We start from the raw sequence: 22,538 nt of genomic DNA, 5'->3' as shown, positions 1-22,538 counted from the left end.
TTGGTGGATTCTGATAGTGTTACTGGAATTTCCGAGTACTGAGTATTATCCTAGACACTAATGAGGTACTGCTTTCTTATGATTTTACTTACTTTTGTAATGTTACACAACATTGCTCTCAATAGAATATATTTGTACAAATGTCTGAATTATTTCTGAGTTAATTCCAGTAGGTTTTTAACCTCTTCTGATACCTGCATTTTCCAGTGGCATCAGCTTTTATGGAAATGTAGATTTTTATGTTGGTTAGACTTCTGTGAGTAGGAGATGTCAACAAAAGGAGCCATATGAAGAAATTAACAGTAGTAACAAAGTACTATTTGACACAAAAATTCTCAATATTCCAGTTGTTTATTCTTTGCTTGTTTTTTGTTTTCATAGTTATATATTGAAGTTGTGAGTCTGTGTTCATCTTACTGGTGATATGACTTGATAACTGATGAATTGAGTTAAAAGACCACTGAGGAGGACTTTGAGTTAAAGCATGCTTTTAAAATCATGGACCTACCTTTAATAATTGTTTCTGATAAAATAAATTGCAAGAATAAAGTTGTCAGACTATGAGCACAATTCAGTTTTTTGTCCAAAAGACAAGTAGTATCAGAAAACAGGTAGAATAGAGGGACAATATCTACTCACGTAGAGTCTTGTAATAGAAACAAGTACAGCAAGGGAAGTCTGTGTCATTAATCACCCAGGTGTTCTGATAAATATGGTTAAAAACAACTAAGGTAACTTGGGTATCTTAAGTAAAGAAGTACAAATCCTGATGTGTTTGTCTAATATTTCTTCATATCCTAAAAAGTTTGCATATAAATTATAATCATCAGAGTTACAGCCAAGATATCCTTTATTCTTTTCCCTCTTTTGATATGCAGTAAAAGCTTTTGCAGCTTTTACTATTTTTAGCAAAGTGTTTTATAACTTTTAGAGTACATAAATGGCTATCTTTAATGAGGTATTTGTAAAATATTTAGCTGCTCTGAATGTTTTATAGGTACTGAGATGTGAAAGACCAGACAGCCACTGATCTGCATGCATACTTACTATGTTGTTGTTCAGTATATTATTTCCAATTTAGTGGCTCTTATGCATCAAAGCTGCTTTAATGTTAATCTGAGGCCTGACCAGTGAGTTACTTTTATATGTCCACTGAAACATTTAAAACCTGATTTGTCAAAACATTTTAATTTCTTGGGAATAAATCTGCACTGATAAAACAATTGGACAGATATCTAGAAACATTTTTTCAGGATTTTTTTGTGCTAAGTTTTTACTTCAAGTAAACTTAAATTATTCCAATGTTCTAGTAGTCCTGAATGCTAGAAAAAACAAACCATACTTTGTAGGTTTCTATCTTGTTAGAGCGGGCAGTATGACTCTCTTTAAATTACTGTGTTACATATATTGTTCTGATTGTCTTTATATGAGTACAGTATTAGTAGTAGAGTAGAAATGAGATCAGAAAAATACCTTTTATTCACTTCAAGTGACTGTCTTTTGTCCAATGTCTGGTAAAATAGTAGGACAAAAGGTAGAGCTTGCTTTGTATATTGTGCTTTATATTGCTTTATAAGATTGCCTGAAAGCAGAAGATTTTGTAGTTTTTCTTTAGAAGACTGAACACAATGCATGTTTAGATATGTTTAGAAATGATCATTCAGAATAAGATAAAACAGAAAATGAAGTAGCCTTGGTTTCACTATTACTAGATTTTGAATTTTTTTTAATTTTTCTGCATGTTTTTAAGCATGGCTGGATGACAGGTGCATTTCTAGTACCCAAGATGCTTGCATATTTTCTCATGTATTACAGTACAACAGTAGTTTCGTTTATTTGACTTCTCAGTCATTTTCACTTACCTTAATTTTGCTTTACTGCTGATAGAAACAAGCAGCTGAATTCACTGTGTCTTTTTCGTCTTTGCTTGTCAGCTAGTCACTTCAAATGAAAATACTCGTGTTCCTAAAACTTAATTCTAAATTCTGTTGGGGTAAATCTCTCTACAGGAGTGTGCTGTTGCTGTGCTGCTTTGCGACCTCGCTACAAGCGTCTAGTAGATAACATATTTCCTGAAGATCCAAAAGTGAGTGATGGCTTTAAAATTTTAAAGGATTGGCATTCGAAAATTTTGTATTAGTAACTAGTGCTTTAGCATTTTTAAAAATATTTTTTCTTGTCTATTTTCACATTTTACAGTAAATTCTTCCTTAGTGCTTCATAATTTTAATAGAGGTTAGCAAAATAATTTAGCTGGAAAGGGACCTGTACAGATCGTCTGGTCTAATTTTCTTTTCAAAGCAGGGCTGTGTGTATAGAAGAGTAAAGTTAGTATGATTTGTTCAGAGAAATAAAGATTTAATTGAACAGGACATTCTGCCGCAGAGGTAGCACTGCATAACTATGTAGAACCACAAATATTTGTTCTGTTATGGTTGCAGTTGTGAACATTTTCTGTTTTTCTACAAGATTTTCTAACTCTTGACGTATTAACTGTCTAAGTTTTTATAGTTCTGGTAGGCTGTTGTGATCCAAAAAGGGGTTTTGTTGTTGGTTTTTTTTTTTTTATTTCTCCAGTTATTCATACACAGTTTTTTTCATTTCACTGGAACAGTCTTGGAGCTATATTAAAGCCTAGCTCTTACTCTCAGTGACAATAAATAACTTCTGTGTTACCATTTAGTAATGCGTGTATCTATACATAATCATGTGATGGTTCAGACTGATCAAGAGCTTATGTTTCTGCTGCTGCATTTTTTTAAATGTGTTACCAGATTTTGTTATCTTGTATTATGGCGGAAGTAAGCAGAACAGCGTTTGTATAACATTTGGCTTATATCTTATAAATGATGTGGGCTTTTCTTTAAAATACGTAGTTAGTAAGTGCTAGTTACTGTATAAGCATATGTTACTGGCTTCAAAGGAAATGTTTTCTGTGTATACAGTGTATTGAGAGCATGGAACAATACGGTTTTATAAATTTATTTGTTTTAATCTATTTGTTTCATACAGGTGTAGAAACACCCAGAATTGCTACAGTTGTAGTCTTACAGCTTTAATCTCAGTAGCTCTGTGTTGGCACTCCTGAGTCTCTGCTTTTGTTAATACTCATTGGCTCAGTGCAGGGCACAAACCAGTCCATGATATTTCACTGAGCTACAGGCCTTCTCTAAAGTATGAGAAGACTTGCTTGATAGAATGAATGAATTAATAATGAGTGTGTTAAAAGCTTCAAAAGTCATTTATTTGAAAAAGATAATGTTTTTTTGAACTTCTAGGGAAAAAAAAAGAGAAAAAGCTTTATCCTTCTTACCTGATAGTTATAATTATAACCTCACCTGAGGAGAGCTATATCACAGTTTATGTTGGAACTAATACGTTAATATTTGATCTTGTTCTAACAATTACACTTCAGGTACCCCATATGTCAGCCTTGTCCAACGTGTGACACTGAACAAATAAAATATTTAAACTGCAATCCAAAATATTTAAACTGCATAGAAAAAAATTACATTGTACCAGTACGCAAAAAGTGTGCCTCAGAACTGGTGACATATCTCACTAAATAACTTGTTTCGGAATACCTGTTTCCCCTCACCAAAAATAAGATGGGGGAAGATAGTTGTTTTGTTTCTTTTAAAAATATTTTACTTAATTTTTATGTTGCTAATTTTTGCAGCTAAGCTAATGACAATTTTGCTTAAAAGTTTGTTTGAGTTTTGTTGTTGGTGGTTTTTTTTCCCCGGTAGCTTATTCCCATCTGTATTGCTCAGATCTTTAAATCTTGAGTAGACAAAAGGAAAAAACACTTCAAAAGCTTTATATTTTCTGTGAACTTTTATTTTTTGTATATCTGTTTTTAGGATGGTCTTGTTAAAGCTGACATGGAGAAGCTGACTTTCTATGCTGTTTCTGCACCAGAAAAGCTGGATCGAATTGGTGCTTACCTAGCAGAGAGACTGAGCAGAGATGTTGTCAGGCATCGCTATGGGTAAGGAAATAAGTCACACCATTAAAAATAGATGCCAGCATGTACTGGCATTTCATCATGCTTGTTCTGGTCGAGTTTAGGAAGCAAGACAGACCCAGTCCCTTTGTGGTGAGTTAAACTTGTCTGGCTGCCAGGTACCCACCCAGCCGCTCTCTCACTCCTGCTCAGCCAGATGGGGGAGAAAATAAGATGAAAAGCTCATGAGTCAACCTAAGGACAGGGAGATGACTCAGCGATTACCATCATGGGCAAAAAAGACTCAACTTGGGGAAGATTAATTTAATTTATTGCCAATTAATAACAGAGTAGGATAGTGAGAAATCAAAACAAAGCTAAAACCACTTTCCTTCCAGCCCTCCTTCTTCCCAGGTCCAAGTTTGCTCCTGACTCATCTACTTCCTCCCCACAAGGAGTGCAGGGAGATGGGGAATGGGGGTTGCCATCAGCTCATAACATCTTGTCTCTGCCGCTCCTTCCTCCTCACGCTCTTCTCCTGCTCCAGCGTTGGGTCCCTCCCACAGGAGACAGTCCTTCAAGAACTGCTCCAGCATGAGTCCTTTCCACGGGGTGCAGTCCTTCAGGAATGGACTGCTCCAGTGTGGGTTCCCAACAATCGCACGTCCTGCCAGAATAGCTGCTCCTGCGTGGGCTCCTGTCCATGGGCCCACAGCTCCTGCTAGCTCCAGTGGGGCCTTTCCATGGGCTGCAGCTTCCTTCAGGTCAGAGCCACCTGCTCCAGCATGGGGTCATCCATGGTCTGCAGTGTGGATATCTGCTCCCCTGTGGTCCTCCGTGGGCTCTACCAGTGTCGATGAGGGGCTGAGCTTTGGGAAGTGGTGGGTCCGTCTTGCAGCTATCTGGAGCTGGCTGTGTCTGACATGGGGGCAGCTCCTGGTGGCTTCTCACAGAAGCCGCCCCTGTGGTACCAAAAATCTTACCATGTAAACCTAATACACCCTCGAATGTCATTCAGGGTATTGGGAAGTGGCGATATCTTTCTTTTCAGCCCTTTTGACTAAATTGTGTTTAAATGGAAACTTTTTAAAACTCTGTCACACTCTAAATCCTATTTGAGCTGGAAATTTTTGGCTCTGCATTATTTAAAGAGGGAGAAGATTTTAAAGAATGTGGAAATAGAGTAGGAAAATATTGAGCCTAAAAAGTGTCAGGAGTTGGAAAAGAAAGGCAACATCCATCACAGGTCATCACTTTTGGCCTTCATGATATCAAAAGATATTTTTATAGCTTTCTAGAATGGGTGAATGGCCATTCTTTAGGGTAATTTAATTTTGGTCACTGCTGTCTTTACTCTTTTTTCATTTACTTAGAATGTTGTCTGACTGTGCAGGAGTATGGATAAGTTGCTGGCTTTCCATACTGGAATTTGGAAAGACAGAGGATCTGTATACTAGAAAACGGGGTTTTATAATTGAAAAGAAAATGTGATAGGAAAGAAAATTGAACTGTATTTACTTTGTTAGTAAGTATTATGACATCCCTTCTGAAAACACTCAATTTTCTGCCTCCCCTAAAAACATAAGAAAATATAGGAAATACCAATAACTTCCATTTTTAGACAATGGGAAATATGTGCCTTCCATGCTTTCTTTTCTAATTTTTGTATTAATAATGACCTAAATTGAACAAATTGAGGTAATGATAAAGGTAGCACGTCTTTATGTGTTTTATGTCTCTCTAATTCTCAGGTATGTTTTAATTGCCATGGAGGCATTGGACCAACTTCTAATGGCTTGCCATTCTCAGAGCATAAAACCATTTGTGGAAAGTTTCCTTCGTATGGTGGCCAAGCTTCTAGAATCAGGCGAACCAGAGCTGCAAGTTCTTGGAACTAATTCTGTGAGTAAACTGAAATGCTAAATCAAATCAGAATAAATCTTTGCTTATTTATTACAGGAAAGTAGTTTCAGCAGTCACAAAGTATCTGCCAGTTAACAGGAATCGAGAAGATTCTTTATGTGACAGGGTATACCATTTGGGCCTAAACACAGAGCAGATACCAGCTGGAGGCAGAAAAACTGTTTCCTTTCAGTCTCTAAAATTCTTTTGATGTCTGGGCTCATCCCCTGCAGAAATAACTCCTTCTGGAAGGAACAGGAAAGCTGTTCCGTGAGTTCATATTTTGAATCTTTAAATAGACCTCCTGGAGCCATTCTATAGGTAAGACATTGTTTTCTTGCTCTCCAGCAATGAGAAATAACATCCTTCTCCACAGCACTGACACTACACAGAAAGATTCACGTTAGCTGAAAAGTAGCTAGGAGGCAAAAGCTTTAGTACTACAACCTTACATTATTAGCTTAAATATTTCAAGATTCAGATCCAGGCTTGAAGGACATAACTAAAAGTGTCAAAATGGAGATTTGGAGATCTGGTTTTCCAAACATACTGATGGGTTCAATCAGTATTATAGTTCTGTTATACTTCCCGTTTAACCATTGTATTTCCCAGTTGGTACAATATGGTACAATCTCATAAATTCCAGGATTGTGATGTGGACTATTGTCACTTACAGAGGTTGCTTTTACATGAGTAAAGAAGTAATGCTTGCATTTTGTGTACGCTGCCATTGTTAGCAGCGTGGGGTTTTTTTGTGGATTCTGTAAAACTTTTGAGCTTTCCTTTGGGTAAGATTCCCAGTTGGTGGAATTAAATGGATTTGCAGTTCAGGGAAACAGGAGAGTGTAACAGAGTGATGCCATTCTGGAGTAGAGTTTCTTATTATAGTGGAATGCAGAGAGTTCTTGCTGTGATGTAGGGGAGGAGTGTCCCCTTGTGCCCCAAACTAATAGGGCAGCTTGACTGAGGGTAATGAGATATTTATTTATTTTAATATCTTTGAGCCAGACTGTCCTGCTTCTTTTGTTTGTTTGTATAATAATGCCTGGGCAAGGCCTCTTAGGGAGATAGCTTTGGAACTTATTTCCTGGGCTGCCAAATGGTAAGATGTACATCACTTTCTAGTTGCTTAAAATCCTTGGTGGCAAACAGCTACTGCCAACCTCCACTTTGATTTACAAGGCACACGTCATTTCCCAACGAAGGTTATTGAACAGAACTCCACCTTAGGGCAATCTGTTTGATATCCCAGTCAGTTCCCAATGAAGGCTTTTATAAGCAAAGCAGGTTAATGGGCTTCCTAAATTAGGACATAATTTGTGTTTGTCTGTTGTAGAACTCAATAACCAAAACCAATTAAATTTTCCTAAATAAGATGTCAAATTCTGTGAGGAAAGTGAAATCTATATGGGTTTTCAACAGTATTCCAAAGGCTAATTTCAGCCTAATTATACTAATTTCCCTAGGCACTGTCTATAGTCAATGGAGAGAAAAGATAAGAGTCTTTATGTGTTGACTCAAGAGGAGCAAAGTGTATTGGCACTGACAGCTTGTCTGTTACTGAGGTCACTGACCTACTGTGTTCTTAAATAAATTTTGTCAGACAAGGAGAAAGTTTACCGTCACGTTTAGCCTTTTTCAGTTTTTCCTCTCTTCCTGAAGGAAATAAATAAATAAACAAACAAAAAAAACCCCAAAGGAGTAGAAATGGTAGAGTGACGGAATAATCTTTCCTGTGCTTTATTGATTCTAATATACCAATTTGGAGTGGAAACACATATTTTCTGGAAGAGAAGAATGAATTGCATATGAATTAAATGTCTTTGATGAAAAGTCAGGCAACCTGTGGAAAAGTTGCCGTAATATTTTTAGGTTAAACTCAATTTCAGACAATACAAATGTATAGTCTGCTTACACTTAAAAAGATATGGGGTATGATTGTGGCTATAAGTAGATCTTGATTATTTTCCATCCCAAAGCTGACTTTCAAAGCTTTACTGGGACACAAAAAAAGTGATGTCTTTCAAGTAAGATTCAACTGTCTTACTTGAATTGTTTTTTTTTTTTTTCTCAGTCTCACAAGCAGATTTTGCTTCAGCTGTGGGAACTCTTGTGATGGCACAGAAGTCAGGGTTTTAAATGAAACAGATCTGTGTACTCCAAGTAGTTTAAAGTCTTGGAAGGATGTGGAAGCTCCCACTGTCTTCCAAGGTCTTTTCCTTGACTTCCAAATACCTGGTTTTGGATGCAGTACTTACTCTACTTGGTGCCCTATCCTAAAAAAATACAAAAGTTTCATTCAGCTGTTTGACTTAAATTCTCTTTTGAAGTTAAATTTCAATCTTTAAGTTGATTTACTTCTAAAAAGCAAACCTGAAGGTTACTGTTTTAGAAAAACAATTGTTTGTTTTTAATTTATGTACTTTTATGCCTGATCTTCAGGTTACATATAATTAATTCCAATGACTTTTTATATGTTACATTTGTAAATAATGTTAGCTTGAAAACTTGTGGAATTCGATAGTGGATATGTTGAATTGTACTCTTTTTGAAGTAGACCAGATTTCAAATTGGCAGTGTCTATGAAGTTCAAAACATCTTTTTCTATCATGGAAGATATTTTTATTAACCGTGTGCTAGGATAGCATATGCTGGTGAGGAAACTGAAAAAATGTGGTGGGAAAAAGTGAGATTTCCTTGGCTTAAGTATGAGAGAATCTGGAGGCTGATTGCAATAAGCTTTTACTTAGAAACTTACGGCAATATTAAATTTCTCTCTCTGACCATTTTGCAGAATTTCAGTAACTGAAAAATAAATTCATAAAATCATAGAATCGAACATGTAAAACATCTCTCTCATGTACAAATAATAAAATGTATTGCTTAGATCCATAGTGGTTATATTACTAGGATAGAATGAATGAATTATACTTGTTCTTCCTGTCTAGGGGTGAACAGCTTTAAAATCTTTGAACTTCTGGGCAAAATTTTTTGGGGACAAGAGATAATTTTTAAAAATATTTTTAATTTCCTGGCAATTTTTTTTAGAGAGTCCAGAAAATTTCTTTAGTGAGCAGCTGGTCAAAAATAATGGGGTGTATAATTTAGTAAAACTTTCATCTTAAACTATGTTGACAAAACTCAGCTGAATACAACACATTCTAAGCTAGTTGGGAATGTTGATGGGGTCAATTCTTCTTTGTATATTGATAAAAAAACATTGGGTTTTTTCATCTGAAAAATAGCAGATATATGTAGAACACAGTATTACCACATTTTAAATTATTTACCACAAATGCTTTCTTTAGTTGATAGGGAGCTTCATTTTAGAAGGGCAGTTTCTTCTTCCGAGCAGTGAGATAATGATTCCGTCAGTGACAGTGTTGGGCTTCCTCTGCATGAAAAGGTGACTGTTATCGCTAGTTGTCATTATTTGTTATTTAAAAGCAGACAAGCAGTATCCCAAGTGGAAAAGCGACCAGTCAGTGCCTGATATAACAAGATTTTTGTATCTGTTAGTGTTGGCTTATAAAAGCAGTTGTTTATACGTGCATTTCAATTCTGACAAATAGAAAAATAGTATAAAATGTCAAGACTGAAATTAAGGAATGTCAGAATTAATATTCCCAGTAGAGTACTCGTTTGTTTGTCTTGCTTATCTGCAGCATGATAATCTGGAAGTATGTGATGGAAACTTTATTACAAGATGCTTCTTTCATTCCATGTACCAATACGGAATTATGTGCTAGTAGTGATTTAATATACAATGAAGTATTTAATCTCTAGGGTCCCTGGTCTATCTCTTTTTATAGGATTTAAAGATACAGAGAGACAGAATTACACAAGGCACTCTTTCTCATCCCGTAGGTTATTAAATTGACTTCTAAGTTCTGTGTCTGCATCTACTAGAATTTGAGTGATGCTAGATAAATTGCTTTCTGCAGTCCTTTTAGGGTCATTCACAGATAAGTATTGCTTCCCCCACGTCATGCTCGTGCACTCTAGTCTTGCAGTTTCATAGCCACACTAATGTGACCCTGTAAGCCAATGTACCATTACTGACTTTGTTACATGAAGTGGCGTTCAGGATAATTTTCATCCAAGTGGCATGAAGTAAAATAGAGTGTGAAGCTATCCATCCCATACCAATAAAACTCAAAATGAGAAGTGTCAGGTGACCTTAACTATTAATAACTAAATAACCAATTTCTATTGCTGAATACCTTGTCTTGTTTTTTATTGTGATCATTTTAATACTGTTTGTGAAGTTATTGTATGAATCCAGTGTTTGAACCTTTGCTATTTAGAAAAGTTGAAGTGTTTGTCCTTTCTGCATTTGTTTGATGAACTGCATACATACATTCACACAGTTCTTATCAGTGCTGTACTGTGTAGTTTGAGTCTTATGTTTATAGGATATCTTGTCTACGTATATGATAGCTTCCAAATAATGAAATACAGTAGCTTTGTCTATAAAAAATGGAAACTATCAGTATCAGCACCCCCTTTCCCCATCTGAAACATGAGAAAATTGCAGGCTGTAGAAGACAGACTGGGGAGCTCAAATTTAAAAAAAAAAATATTGCTCAGATTCAGCCTACAGTTTCTACAGGGAGATAGTTTAAATAACATAACTCAAATTTAAATATGATGCATGCTGATTGTCTGTTCTTGAATTGCTGCAAAAAACCTGACCTTCTTTAAAGACATCCAGAGTTTCATAAAAAGTTATGATTTTTCTCCTACTGTACTGGCTACATAAAAGCAATAAGACAGCATGAATGTGTATAAGAAATTATTTCCTTAGGAATTTAATTTGAGAACTTGCATGATTTACTTACAGGACTCGTGTAATCTCTCTCTCCCTGGTAATATGATCAAACTTTCTTCACTCAGTCTGGAACAAGTATCTTCTGAATAGATAATATGTTCCTGCTTTATTTCATGATAGTTCTATGTGTTTTTATACTGATTGAATTTTATTGGTTTCAAAATTAACAGAAATAAAATATTACCAATATAAGTTCCTTTTTGTACTTTCTGTATTCTACAAATATAGAAGATGCTTGTACTGCTAAAACTTCCATAAATTACCAGTGGGTGATTGCAAGCATTTACTATGACTGAATGACATGTTTACATCCATAAAAGTTTTGTAAGTATATCCCAGACAAGTGTTTGGATGTCCTTTTTTAGGTTGAATAATTTTTGTATTTGAAGTATGCTTGGAAACATCTTAGGTGCTTAGGAGTAAAATACTCTTTATTTAACAACAATAACAGTTTAAGAGTACCACCGCTACTTAACAGTTCTATAATGAAATGGAATTGTATACTCTACTGAATGACAGTGCAACTCAAAACAGTGTTACAACAGTTAGCTTTCCTGTGGCCTAAATGCTCAGTTATCTGAATGCTAATCCTGGAATATGCTTCAGAAATGCTTCATATTCAGTGGGTGAAATTGTTTTGTTATACATGCGAGGAAATAAAAAAAAATTCTGATCTTTCTGGACATTTTGCTGTGCGTGCCACTTTGAGAGGTATAACTTCTGGGTACTTGCTTCCCTGCTACACAGCTGCATCGTGATGTAGGAGAAATGTCCAGAGCTGGAGAATCCCTGACGTTTTCTTGGCCTAAATTCATCATTTATCCTTACAAAGTAATTTATTGGTACAATAACTCTTTCTTCTAGCAAAACAGTTAGAGTTGTATTAAGTTTTCATGTTGGAAGATCCTGTCAATCAAATAATTTTGTATTTTAGATAACATGCTAATATTAAATGCTAGATGAGTTAATATTCTCATAGGTACTCCCATAGTGTTTTGTGTTCTTTAAACTTTTTGCTTCCATTCTTTTACATGTTTTTATGGAAGTTTGAGTGAATCAATTGCAGGCTTGAACACTTGAATGTCTGGAAAATACTACAATTGTATTGTTTGTGGGTTTTTTTAACCCCTGGACTTTATGCGTTGTTAAATTGTAAGGACTAATTAGGTTCCTGTCTTCAAAAAACTTTAGAAAATCAGTTTCGAATTTGTAATTAACAATTCCCATGACACAAACCAGTGAGACGTAAAGCATTTAAAGCATTTTTCAGGGTGTATTGGGAAGAAAATTATCATTTTTATAACAGTATTGAACAAAAAAGTATGGTTGCTGTTTGTGGATTGTCTTTCAAACTGGCAGTAGACTATACAGAATTGTTTTTTGTGTGTATGTCACTTTGTTATCACCGGACTGTACAGGATATTCTCTACAGAACGACATGTAAAACGGACTAGTATTATACAATTTTACTCCATTTCCAGTAATGGCTGAGAATGCAGTTTTACAAACTATCATTTTCAGCTGCACTGGCAGCTTTCAGTGGGTGAACTGGTAGTGCAGTTGAAAGGGATAAGCGTTCTAGAGAAAACAGAAAAAAGACTAAAATAAAAGAAGAAAAAGTGGGGGAGGTTATTTTCTGAAATACACAGCTTTCTCTTCCAGCTTGAAAACTACCTCAAAACCTCCACAAATCAGTACGTTGTACATTATGCTAAAGTGCTTTGGGCTTGTCTAGATGTATATGGGTAATGTGCTGAGAAAAGCAGGTTCTGCATCTCAGAGAGCATACAGGATATGCCTCAGCCTATGCTTAGCAATCGGTAAGAATTCTGAGGGGGGAAAAGCAGAGGGATCTTAATGAGACATATCTCTGCTTCAGGGCAGAGCCAGCACTGTGTTAAACCTTTCCTGACAACCTTTCCTTTCCCTTTTTTCTTCCCTCTTTAGTCTGTTCTTAAAACTGTCAGTGATGGAGAATCCAAAAGGTCTTTAGGTAGTCGGCTTGCTTTAGGAGCGGGGTTTTTAGTGTTTAACTTCGGTAGCCTTTCCTTCAACGTAGGCCCATTATTGCTTTTCCTATTACCATTGGACAAAGAAAACCACTTATTTCTTTTCTTTTCTTTTTATAGCTGTCTTCTGTACCTTGTAAGACTAATATCTTTCAGGCAGCTCCGGACTAGATAACTTAATGTCTTTCAGTCTTTTTTAACAGGTGTTTATCTAAAGCTTTGTTCCTCCCTTGAATAATTGAAGGACTGTAGCAGTTAATCACCATCTTCAGCAGTGATGCTTCAACTGGATGCAGTACTTCATCTAAGGGCTTATTAGTGCCAATTAGACGGCAAAAATTTCTTCATAGGTGTCATGGGTAATACGGATGTATCACAATATATTACTTCCTTTTTCATGCCATTATAACGGCATTGACTTTTGTTGAATGTGCAGTTTGTTATAACCCTAAGTTTCTTTTCTGCATTCAGCTGTGTCTGGCTTGTATTTGTACAGCTGTCTTAAAATGGTATTTTGCATTTGTCATTCCTAAATTGCTTCCTTGCTTTTTCAGGTCCTATTTCCAGTTTGTCAAGAACCAGGCATCAACTGTGCTTGCAGCTCTGGCCAGCTTAGTGTTCTTTGCAAATTTGACAAGCCCACTCTGTAATTTAAGTCTCTAGTGAAAATCAAATACTACTGTAGTCCAGACAGGCCCCTTCAGAGGTTCACTCAATACATTATTGTAGTTTGCAAGTGTTTCTATGTATTTCCAGACCCTTTTCCATCTGTCTTACAGGGAGTGTTCTTTTGACAGTGTTTTTCTAGTGTCCCTTTGAGACTTCTGTGTATTTTTTTGTCAGTGGCATCACTGCAGTTAAGATATGACAGATGCTGCTTCATCTGGATTCACAAAATCTATTTCCTTGTCATAGGAATAATTTAGACTGGGTTGATGTGATTTGTTCTTGACAAATCCATGTTGATTGTTACTTACCCCTTCGTTACTTTGTAGATGTTTGCAAATTGGATTTTTTTTTTCCAGAGTGTCTTTCTGTGAGTGGAATTAAAATTGACTTGGTTATAGTTCCTTGACTCTTCCTTTTTCCGTTTTGTAAAGATAGACAGAATTGACAGAATGCCTCCAAGTTTCTTTCCCTTGAATTTTGATAAGTCAGAATGTTGCTAGTTAACTTGCCAGTGACAGTGTACCATTTGATTTCTCGGACTGCTCTCTACAGCTACCTGAAGAGAGGTTGTAGCCAGGTGAGGGTTGGTCTCTTCTCCCAAGTAGCGAGGACAAGGGGAAATGGCCCCAAGTTGTGCCAGGGGAGGTTTAACCTGAATATTAGGAAAAAATTCTTCACCAAAAGGTTTGTCAATCATTGGAACGGGCTGCCCAGGGAAGTGGTTGAGTCACCATCCCTGGAGGTGTTTAAAAGATGCGTAGATGTGGTGCTTAGGAACATGGTTTAGTGGTGGCCTTGGCAGTGTCAGGTTTACAGCTGGATTCAATGTTCTTAAGGGTCTTTTCCAAACTAAATGATTCTATGATGCTATGAGTTGATGACGCTCACTGTTCAAGTGTTAGATGTTTCCATATTGCATGGTATGTTGTATTTCATGCAGTTGCACCCTTTCATAATGATCTAAATGAAGTAATAGTGGAAAGTCTTTAAAAAGAAAACTCTCCAATTTAACTTTTTCTTCTCTGAAGTTGAACATTTAAGTATTGTCAAATCGGGATTCTTTTCCTAATGCAGTGTTTTATGTTTCTTCTTAAATGAAGATTAGTATTCATTATTTTCTTTTGGGAAATTGGTATCAAGAGCTTTTTAAATGTATCTTCCAGTTTGTCAAATTTGCCAACATTGAGGAAGACACACCTTCCTATCACAGACGCTATGACTTCTTTGTGTCTCGATTCAGTGCCATGTGTCATTCGTGTGACCACGATCCAGAAATACAAACCGAGTAAGTGCCATTCTGTATGTATAACATGTTAAGAAAGTCTGTAATACAGCTTTTGTCATGATATTTAGTGGAACAGTTCATTCCATAGGAAGAAAAATGAAAGTCTGACTTTTTAAATAGCACCAAATAGCACAAATCTTAATGGCTAGAACTCCTGGAATATTTAAGTGGAATTTTACCTGAATAATGTCTGCCAAATTGCATGGATTGTCTCCAGAAAGGCATTACTGTAAATGTGTGTGAGTTGCATAACTCATTTGAGAAATTAATGGGGCTACTTACCTGAAATGCAAAAGCATTATTTTGAGTCTGTTATTTGAGAATTACTCATTAAAATTGAATTTTCTTAGATGTCTGCGGTATGATACTGTGTGTGAAAGTGAAATGCCTTCATGAATTAGTATTACAAATTTTTACATTATTACATAAGCACCACAATGTTTTTTACTTCAGCTCCCCCTAGCGATGTGTTCTTTATATGAATTGTTAATCAGTATTTAACTCCTGAGCATGTTAGAAAAAGGCCCTTTTAGAAAAAGCTTTTCAGATTATATGATTTGTATCTCTGTTGTACTCATCTTTTCTATTTCTCTGCATTAAATTGTTTGGCCAACTATGAAAAATCTATGTGCTGAACATTTATTCAACCTTTTGGGTGTACTGTTTATTCTATTAGCTGCAATGCATAAGGATTTTTCTTAAAGTTTGCAGTTTCAAAAATCTGTGAACTGTATTTTCAAAAAGAATGAATACTGTGTACTGTTGGGTAAAAACCCAACCAAACAAAACCCAAAATACCAGAAAATTCATTCCTCCTTTAGTCTTCTGGTTCATTCCTCATTTTTTGTAATTTAATGCCATCTTCTAGGGTTCTGCTGTAAACCTTGTCTCTAAAAGGGTTAGGATTAAATCTGCCTGCTTCTTCTGTGCTTTTCCTTTAGGAAGATGATTCCAGTGAATGGTTTTACAGAATGACCCTGGGTATTGTTTGGGGAAGAACTAAGGGGTTGGTAAATGCTACTCAGGGACCGAAGGGGAAAGGAGATGGAAACTTCTTAAGCAGGTGTCACTAGTGAGGCCAGTGTGTCATGCAACTACCTCATAACTTAGGCTCCTGTCAGGTGCAGTATATTTAGCTGAAGCTGATGCTTGCAAATAGTATTCATAAGTGTTTCAATCAGTTTTTTGAGATTTTGCCATTTTAGTGAAACTAAACCAGAAATGTTGAACTACTTAGTGTAATACATTTCATAAGAGGTTAGGATATGAAGCTCAGCTCATGATTTTTAGTACTACTTTCACCTTCATTTGCCCCTTGCAAATGAGAGGTAATATTAGTAAAGAACTAGAACATGGAATTAAGAGACTAGTACATCCCTGATTTATCTGTCAAGTATGATCTACCACTCGTAAGGATACCCCAAAGCTGTGATTGTTGTAGCAGAAGGAGAACTGTGCTAGTCGTTTGCTCTTCGAATTGTCAGCCTGCACTGTTATCTGTGCTTCAGTTTGCAGTGTTGATGTATGCTTAGGGAGGAATTTCATCCTAGTGACAACACTGTACATGACTTTGACTTAAATGTAATCTCTGCTTTAATACCTATCTGAGCCTTCTAAGGAGGAATGAATCCTTTCCTGTACGTGGTGAAATTTGATGTGGAACCTTCCTCAGTACTTTGACCCTCATTTTTTCAACCTCTTGTGCAACAATACGAACATGAAATTAGTGCTAGTGGCACTCCAATACACAAAAGTGTGGCCTTTTTCCCCCCATGTGAATCAATTTTTTACTCAGGTTAATAAAATGTATAACAATATGACTTTTTCCACATCATCCTAGCCAGTTTGAATGTATCTCTTTTGAAAGAGATCTTTATGAAAAGCAATCATTCTTGGAGTTGGCTTACCAGATTTGCTGTAGGTATTGAGGTAATTCAACAAAACAAATGAGCTATGACTGCAGATTACAGTTTTAAATGCAGATATCACAAGTAGTCGATAACTGTTGATGGTGACTAGAGAGTGATTCAGCTCATCCTAAACCAGACATCTGGAGTGGCTGTTCACTTGCATGGCTTGAGGTTCTACTGAACTGGCTGGCTTGTACAGATGATGTCCAAGCTCCCATTCATGTAGTCGGGTCGTGTGGGCTTCTGAGCCCGAAACTGAATCTCACCTGGTAAGTGAGATTTCCCTTTCAGCAGGGGAGGTTAGTGCTAGTATTTCATGTATTTAAAGCCACAGTATCAGCAAAGCTTGATTACCTTAAGAACTCATAATTTAGAAGCAAAAAATGTTTCAGTGATGGAATTTTGGAACCTCTGTGTCTTAAATGTCAATCTGAGATCCTTAATATTGAAAACTTGATATTGGATACTGCACTGTAGTTGTAGTACAACAATAGCAAGTGCTTTTCTAGCTCTTTGTGCATCCCTCTTCTTCCTTGTTTTGTATGTAACCCTATTAAAACTGTCTTGAAAGGTCTAGAATGGTATCGGATCCATATTGAATGTGCCTGGCTTTGTTCAGAAGTAGCTGAAAAACAGGAGGCTACAGATTTAAGTATTTACAAATTGAAATCGAAACAAAAATATTAAGTATAGAGTTTGGTTAGCTCTGTAGTTCATCTAGCATATGTTTTAATTCAGCGAATTTGACTGAACAAAGGCTAGTTATATGTTGTCCATACTGAAATTAAGATTTAAAAAATGAGGGATGGATTTTAATAAAAATAATTTCAAATTTTAGCGAAGCTTGTGCTTATTTCACTTGATGGCTGTACTGCCCTTTCTTCTCCTTGTTTTCAGTAAGTAAAATTCTTTCCTACCACTTATGATGGGTAATTTGCTAGTACCACTTCAAAAAATAACATTTTGCCATTCATTTCATTGCACAGATTCTCCTGCAAACTTGGCTGTTTTCATTATTTTGTTAAACAACAGCTAGACTAAGTCCTTTTTAGAATTTTTTTTTTTCTTTTTATTGTTGTTGATCAGTTCTCAGTTAATTTCACTCAAATGGTTTTAGGAATAAAAGCGATGGTTCCTTTTGTGCATCAGGTTTGAGTTGATAGCATTATCCTCTGCTTTCCATCTTGTGAATCTTGCACAAATTGTTAAAGGTTTGTTACGATTAATCCTCAGTCTTAATTACAACTTTTAAGGACATGAACACATGAGTATGCTAGACATTGCTTCAGCTGTGCTGTGGTAACTTCACAACATTTTTCTTCAGCACTGGAGTAGGTTGAGATTACACACAGTTTCAACTGATGGTTAGTGAATTGTGTAGAGTCGGTGGGTTTTTACCCATGTGACTTCTGGTGGAGGTGGTATACGCAGTTTCAGTATTCATCAGTCAACGTCAGCATTACCCTTACAGATCATCTTCTGTTCCATTGTTTATTTTGTCAGCTTCTTTATGAGCTTTAAAGGCCTTTAAAGGCAATATGGGCAACCTCAATGAATTGGCCAAACTTCCAAATTACTGCTTGTGAGAACCTAATGGCATTCCACACTACATAATTACTACTGTCTAACAGGTAAACAGCTGTACTGGGAGGTGCTTTTCAGTAATTCCTTTTTTCCTTCCTTAGGATCCGAATTGCTGGAATCAGGGGCATTCAGGGAGTGGTTCGAAAAACAGTTAATGATGAACTTCGAGCGACTATATGGGAACCTCAGCACATGGACAAGATCGTACCATCATTGCTGTTTAATATGCAGAAAATAGAAGACATTGACAGGTATTTTTATTCCTGGTCACTAGTGTGTTTTTAAGCAATCTTTGGTCTTAGTTTTTTATGATAGATACCTTTTTCTTTTCTTTTTATTGGAAATAACTGCTCACTGTTACTAGCTGAGGCTTCTCAAAACTGATAGCACAGCTCTGCTTAACTGCTCTTAATATTTCTTGTCTTAAAGTCTTTTCAACTGCCTGCATTTCACTTGTTCTAGATTCTATCAGACTAAAAATTGCTCCAGAAATTGTATATCCATTTTTAGACTTTTTAAAAACTCTAAACTCTTTGTTTTGTAATGTCAGATAGATTAGTAAGTACAGGTTTGTAGGTGACTCAAATGATTTTACTAGTTGTATTTGTTATAAATTGAGATTTTAATTCCTATTTAGCCACTAGTAACAACTGTCTGTCCCATCTGCAATTGTACTTAAAGTGAGGATTTAAAATATCTTTATGTATAGACACCTTTCTCTTTTTTTGCTTTCAGTGGCTCCTAGGCATATTTCCTGCCAGGTATGCCTTAAAAAAGATCTCTGTGATAACTGATGTTGAGGATATGCTAGTCACCTTAAAACTGAAAAGTCACTTTTTTGGTCCATGTCTGTATTTGCGCCAAGCACTATGTAGTTGTAAAACGTGTTTATTACTAGGACTGGGAAATTTCCATAAAACCAACTTCAGCTGTGCAAACAAGCTTAAATGTTTATTTCATGTCTAACCCTAGCTGCTTCAAAACTTGCTTGGTAAGTAGGCTTAACAGCCTTCCTATAACAACACACTTTTCATACTTTCTCATGACACTAAGCTTGCTAAATCTGTAAGGTTTCTCTTCTTTTGTTTGTTTGTGGGGGTTTTGGTTTTGGGTTTTTTTAGAGGGTTTTTTGAGTATTTTTTCCTCCATTCCTCAGCCTTATTTTTCTTATTTCTGTCAGTACCTGTCTCTTCTATAAAGCAAATTTTCAGACTAAATGACTAAAATCAGTAATTGTCTATCTGTCCATGCTTTATCTATTTACTGCATATAACTGAGGGCCCACACAGTATGTACAGAAATATCCACTTGTATTTTACATCTGAAGAGTGATCTCAGTAAGAGACAAAGGTTTCTGAAACTGCTGTTTGAACATGGAGAGCCTAGTTAGCCTTTACTCATTCTTACAGGGCTTCTAGATGCAGGTGGGACCTTTCCTTTGTTACTCTTCACAGTGCCCTCAAGCGTATACTTTCCTTTATATAGCAAAATTAAACTATTGATGGAAAAACTGACTGAAATAGGATTTGGATCAATCACTTAAAGCAGATCAGTTTATATGTACCGCAGGACTAATTTTTATCATTTGTTGAGCAATGCAATAGTGGTGGTAGAAAAACAAATCTGTCAAAAAAACAACTGTTAATTAAATATCTGAACTGGCTGCTTGAAACTTTTTCTGTAATGCACATTCAACAGAAAAAAAGACTAATGATTTTTCAAGTGGCAAGTAGTGGCCTTGTATGATGTACATTATGACAGAAAAGCTGAAAACAATATTTATAAATTGTTGATCTGCTGGCCTTAAATGATGCTACAGAGAATTTCTCATCTTGTTTTATATGTGACTTCATATTTGTGGAGTACAAACAGCGGCATCTTGAAGAGTAGGAGTAAGAAGCATATTGTTCTGGCAGATGGAATCAAAGCATTATTTGAGGAAAGAGCAGAAATTCCAGAAAATACTCCCAACTTAAGTCCATAGAAAATAACCATTTTTGGTTAAAGCTGAAGCACACATAGGTAAAGCTTACCTTTAAAGATCAGTGTAATTTTTACTTGTGGAACCTTAATAGCTTAATTCAAGATTCTTCTGAGTACATGTCAGATGAGACACTTTTTGAAGCTAAGAAATTAATATTTAAATAACATTTTAAAAAGATACTTGTGTCTGTGGATGTCATTATTTGTCTGTATATCTAAAGGCACATTGTAGTTATGTGATTAGACAAACTTGCAAGTGTAACATATTCAGAAAATCAGATTGGGTTTTTTCTTAGTTGTACTTGACTGCAATTCTGTTTTGCAAAATAATTGCCATGCATACTTCAGTATAGTATAAGGCATTGCTTGAAAGAATTCCCCTCCCTCCTTCAAGCTTTCCTGAAGAAAATTCAGAAGAGTCAGTCATGTATGTCAATTTATATGCATCTCTAAAATGGGGAAGGGATGTATGAAATTGGATATCAAAATGGTGTTTTCACTTAGTTTGTAACATGTATCTTCATGATAACTGCAGAGCTAAAAGTGCCAGCCTTATTTAAGGCAGGACACTAGCATTTGTTGTAGACTTGACTTAAAATCCTTTCTAATCTATCTGTAATGTTCATATAAAATCTTTTTTACAGGTAGATTAGAAAGTATTTCTTTTTCGGGGTGAGTGAATCGTAGTCAAACGTTCCTGTAGCTGCTCTGCTCAAAAGTAGTGGTTAAGTCTTACTTCCCAGGTCCCATTACATTGGCCAATCCTGGTTTTTGTGGTATTAAAGAGTCTCAGGCATGAGATGCCGAGTTGCTCTGAGCCAGTTTAAGCTTGTGATTAGATGTTTGCTATGGAAACTGCTGTACTTCAAAATGTCCCTCCTTCTGGTTCCTTGTTGCCACCTTTTCTGATAGCAATTACCCACAAGAAAGCTGGGATACCAGTTAAAGGGAGTAGTTCTAGCCCATTTCATTGCAAAGTGCATTTCATGTTTCACTCTTCTGAACTTGTGGTAGTAGAGAAAGTGTGGATGTAGAGGGTAGGTGCTGTTAAGTTCGAAACAAAAATGTGATTCCTACAGAAAAGGGGAGATAATTTTGAACATTCTGATCAGTCTGACTAATGTTTTAGACTATGAAGACTGGATTGCAATTTATTCCTTTAATCAGTTATAAATTAAGACTCCATGCAATGCTGAGAAGTCACCTTCTGTAGGATTGCATATACAAATACTTAAAACATAACTTATTTTTACTGCACTTTAACTAGAATTCTTCCAGATAGACTAGCTGTGTGCACATTCTGCAGCCTGCTGTCTTCCCCCCCCCCCCCCCCGCACACTTGCCTTTGCAATGCTGCTGCGTTCTGGGGAATCTGTGTCAAAACAGCAATGGGAATGACAGTCCTGCCCTGTGGTTTGTACCTTCCCTGCGCTCTCTAGATCAGAGTCTAGGCAGAAAAAAAATCAATCTAGGATCAGATTCTAAGATCAGAGTCTAGGAAAAACAAATAGGGAGATAGAGGGGCACAGCAGTTAGATAAAGCTGCAGTGTAGTGATATTCATGGTGGCTTATATACAAATTGTCATGGCTTTTAAAATTCTAATCACTATCCACTTGTAAAACTATTTCTCCTTACTTATCTAACAGGGTGCCTGGGGCTTTTTTTTTTTTTTTTTTTTAATTAAAATCTAAGCTAGCAATGTTATGGTAACTTTTGAAACACTGCTGTTACCAGAGGCAACAGGATTTTTTTTATTGCAACTTTTAGACTGCAGTAGTCTTGAAACACTAGAAGATCTTTTGTTATCAGAAGATACTACAACTATGATGTTACGTGTTCATTTGACTAGTGGCATTTCAACATTCGACTTTTTATAATGCTCTGAAGCTATGGTTTTATAATGCTGAAGAGTGAACATTAACTAAAGCTGATGCTCTTAGTGGACACTTTTAAACATTTAACACAGAAGCTTGTATTGCAGAACTGAAAGTGTGTTTAACGTGTTAGTATACTGATTTCTGCAGTCTAAAATAAATATCCTAATGCATAAATGCATAATGTTAATGTACATGGATGAATCCTCACTTAAGCTTCTGTAATGTGTTTTGTGAAAAAACAAACAAACAAAACCTTGCCCCTATAGGTACAGTACTTCTCAATCAGTAATACTGAGTTCTCCCACCTTAGGGGGAACCGTTTTATTTTTTCCTCAGTCTCCCATCTCTCAACTGCTCAATTTAAATGAAATATTAGTAACAGCTTAATGGTATGATGTATGAAGCACTTATAATTAAGAAATACATTTCAAATGCCTTTAATTTGCTGTAGTAGTTCACGTCTCTGTACTGAAAAGGAGGTGACTTTGGGGAAAGGGAAAAAAAACCCCAAAATCCACAACCCTAAAAATGAACCAGAAA

The 22,538-nt window shown here is 36.1% G+C and overlaps 1 protein-coding gene across 10 annotated transcripts in view; it reads left to right on the top strand.

Moving 5' to 3' along the window:
* Positions 1–22,538, top strand: part of EFR3A (EFR3 homolog A) — a 90,615-nt gene that overhangs the window by 22,105 nt on the left and 45,972 nt on the right. For all 10 annotated transcript variants that reach the window (XM_075743307.1, XM_075743304.1, XM_075743302.1 and 7 more), the window contains 5 exons: positions 2,010–2,086; positions 3,864–3,991; positions 5,698–5,848; positions 14,521–14,642; positions 18,238–18,387. In XM_075743307.1, the coding sequence (XP_075599422.1) occupies positions 2,010–2,086; positions 3,864–3,991; positions 5,698–5,848; positions 14,521–14,642; positions 18,238–18,387 (628 nt within the window). The remainder of the gene's footprint in view (positions 1–2,009; positions 2,087–3,863; positions 3,992–5,697; positions 5,849–14,520; positions 14,643–18,237; positions 18,388–22,538) is intronic.

This window comes from Balearica regulorum, chromosome 2, assembly GCF_011004875.1.
Source record: "Balearica regulorum gibbericeps isolate bBalReg1 chromosome 2, bBalReg1.pri, whole genome shotgun sequence".
Classification (NCBI taxonomy): Eukaryota; Metazoa; Chordata; class Aves; order Gruiformes; family Gruidae; genus Balearica; species Balearica regulorum.
The sequence above is the reverse complement of the archived record's forward strand: the minus strand, read 5'-3'. Positions and strand labels throughout refer to the sequence as shown.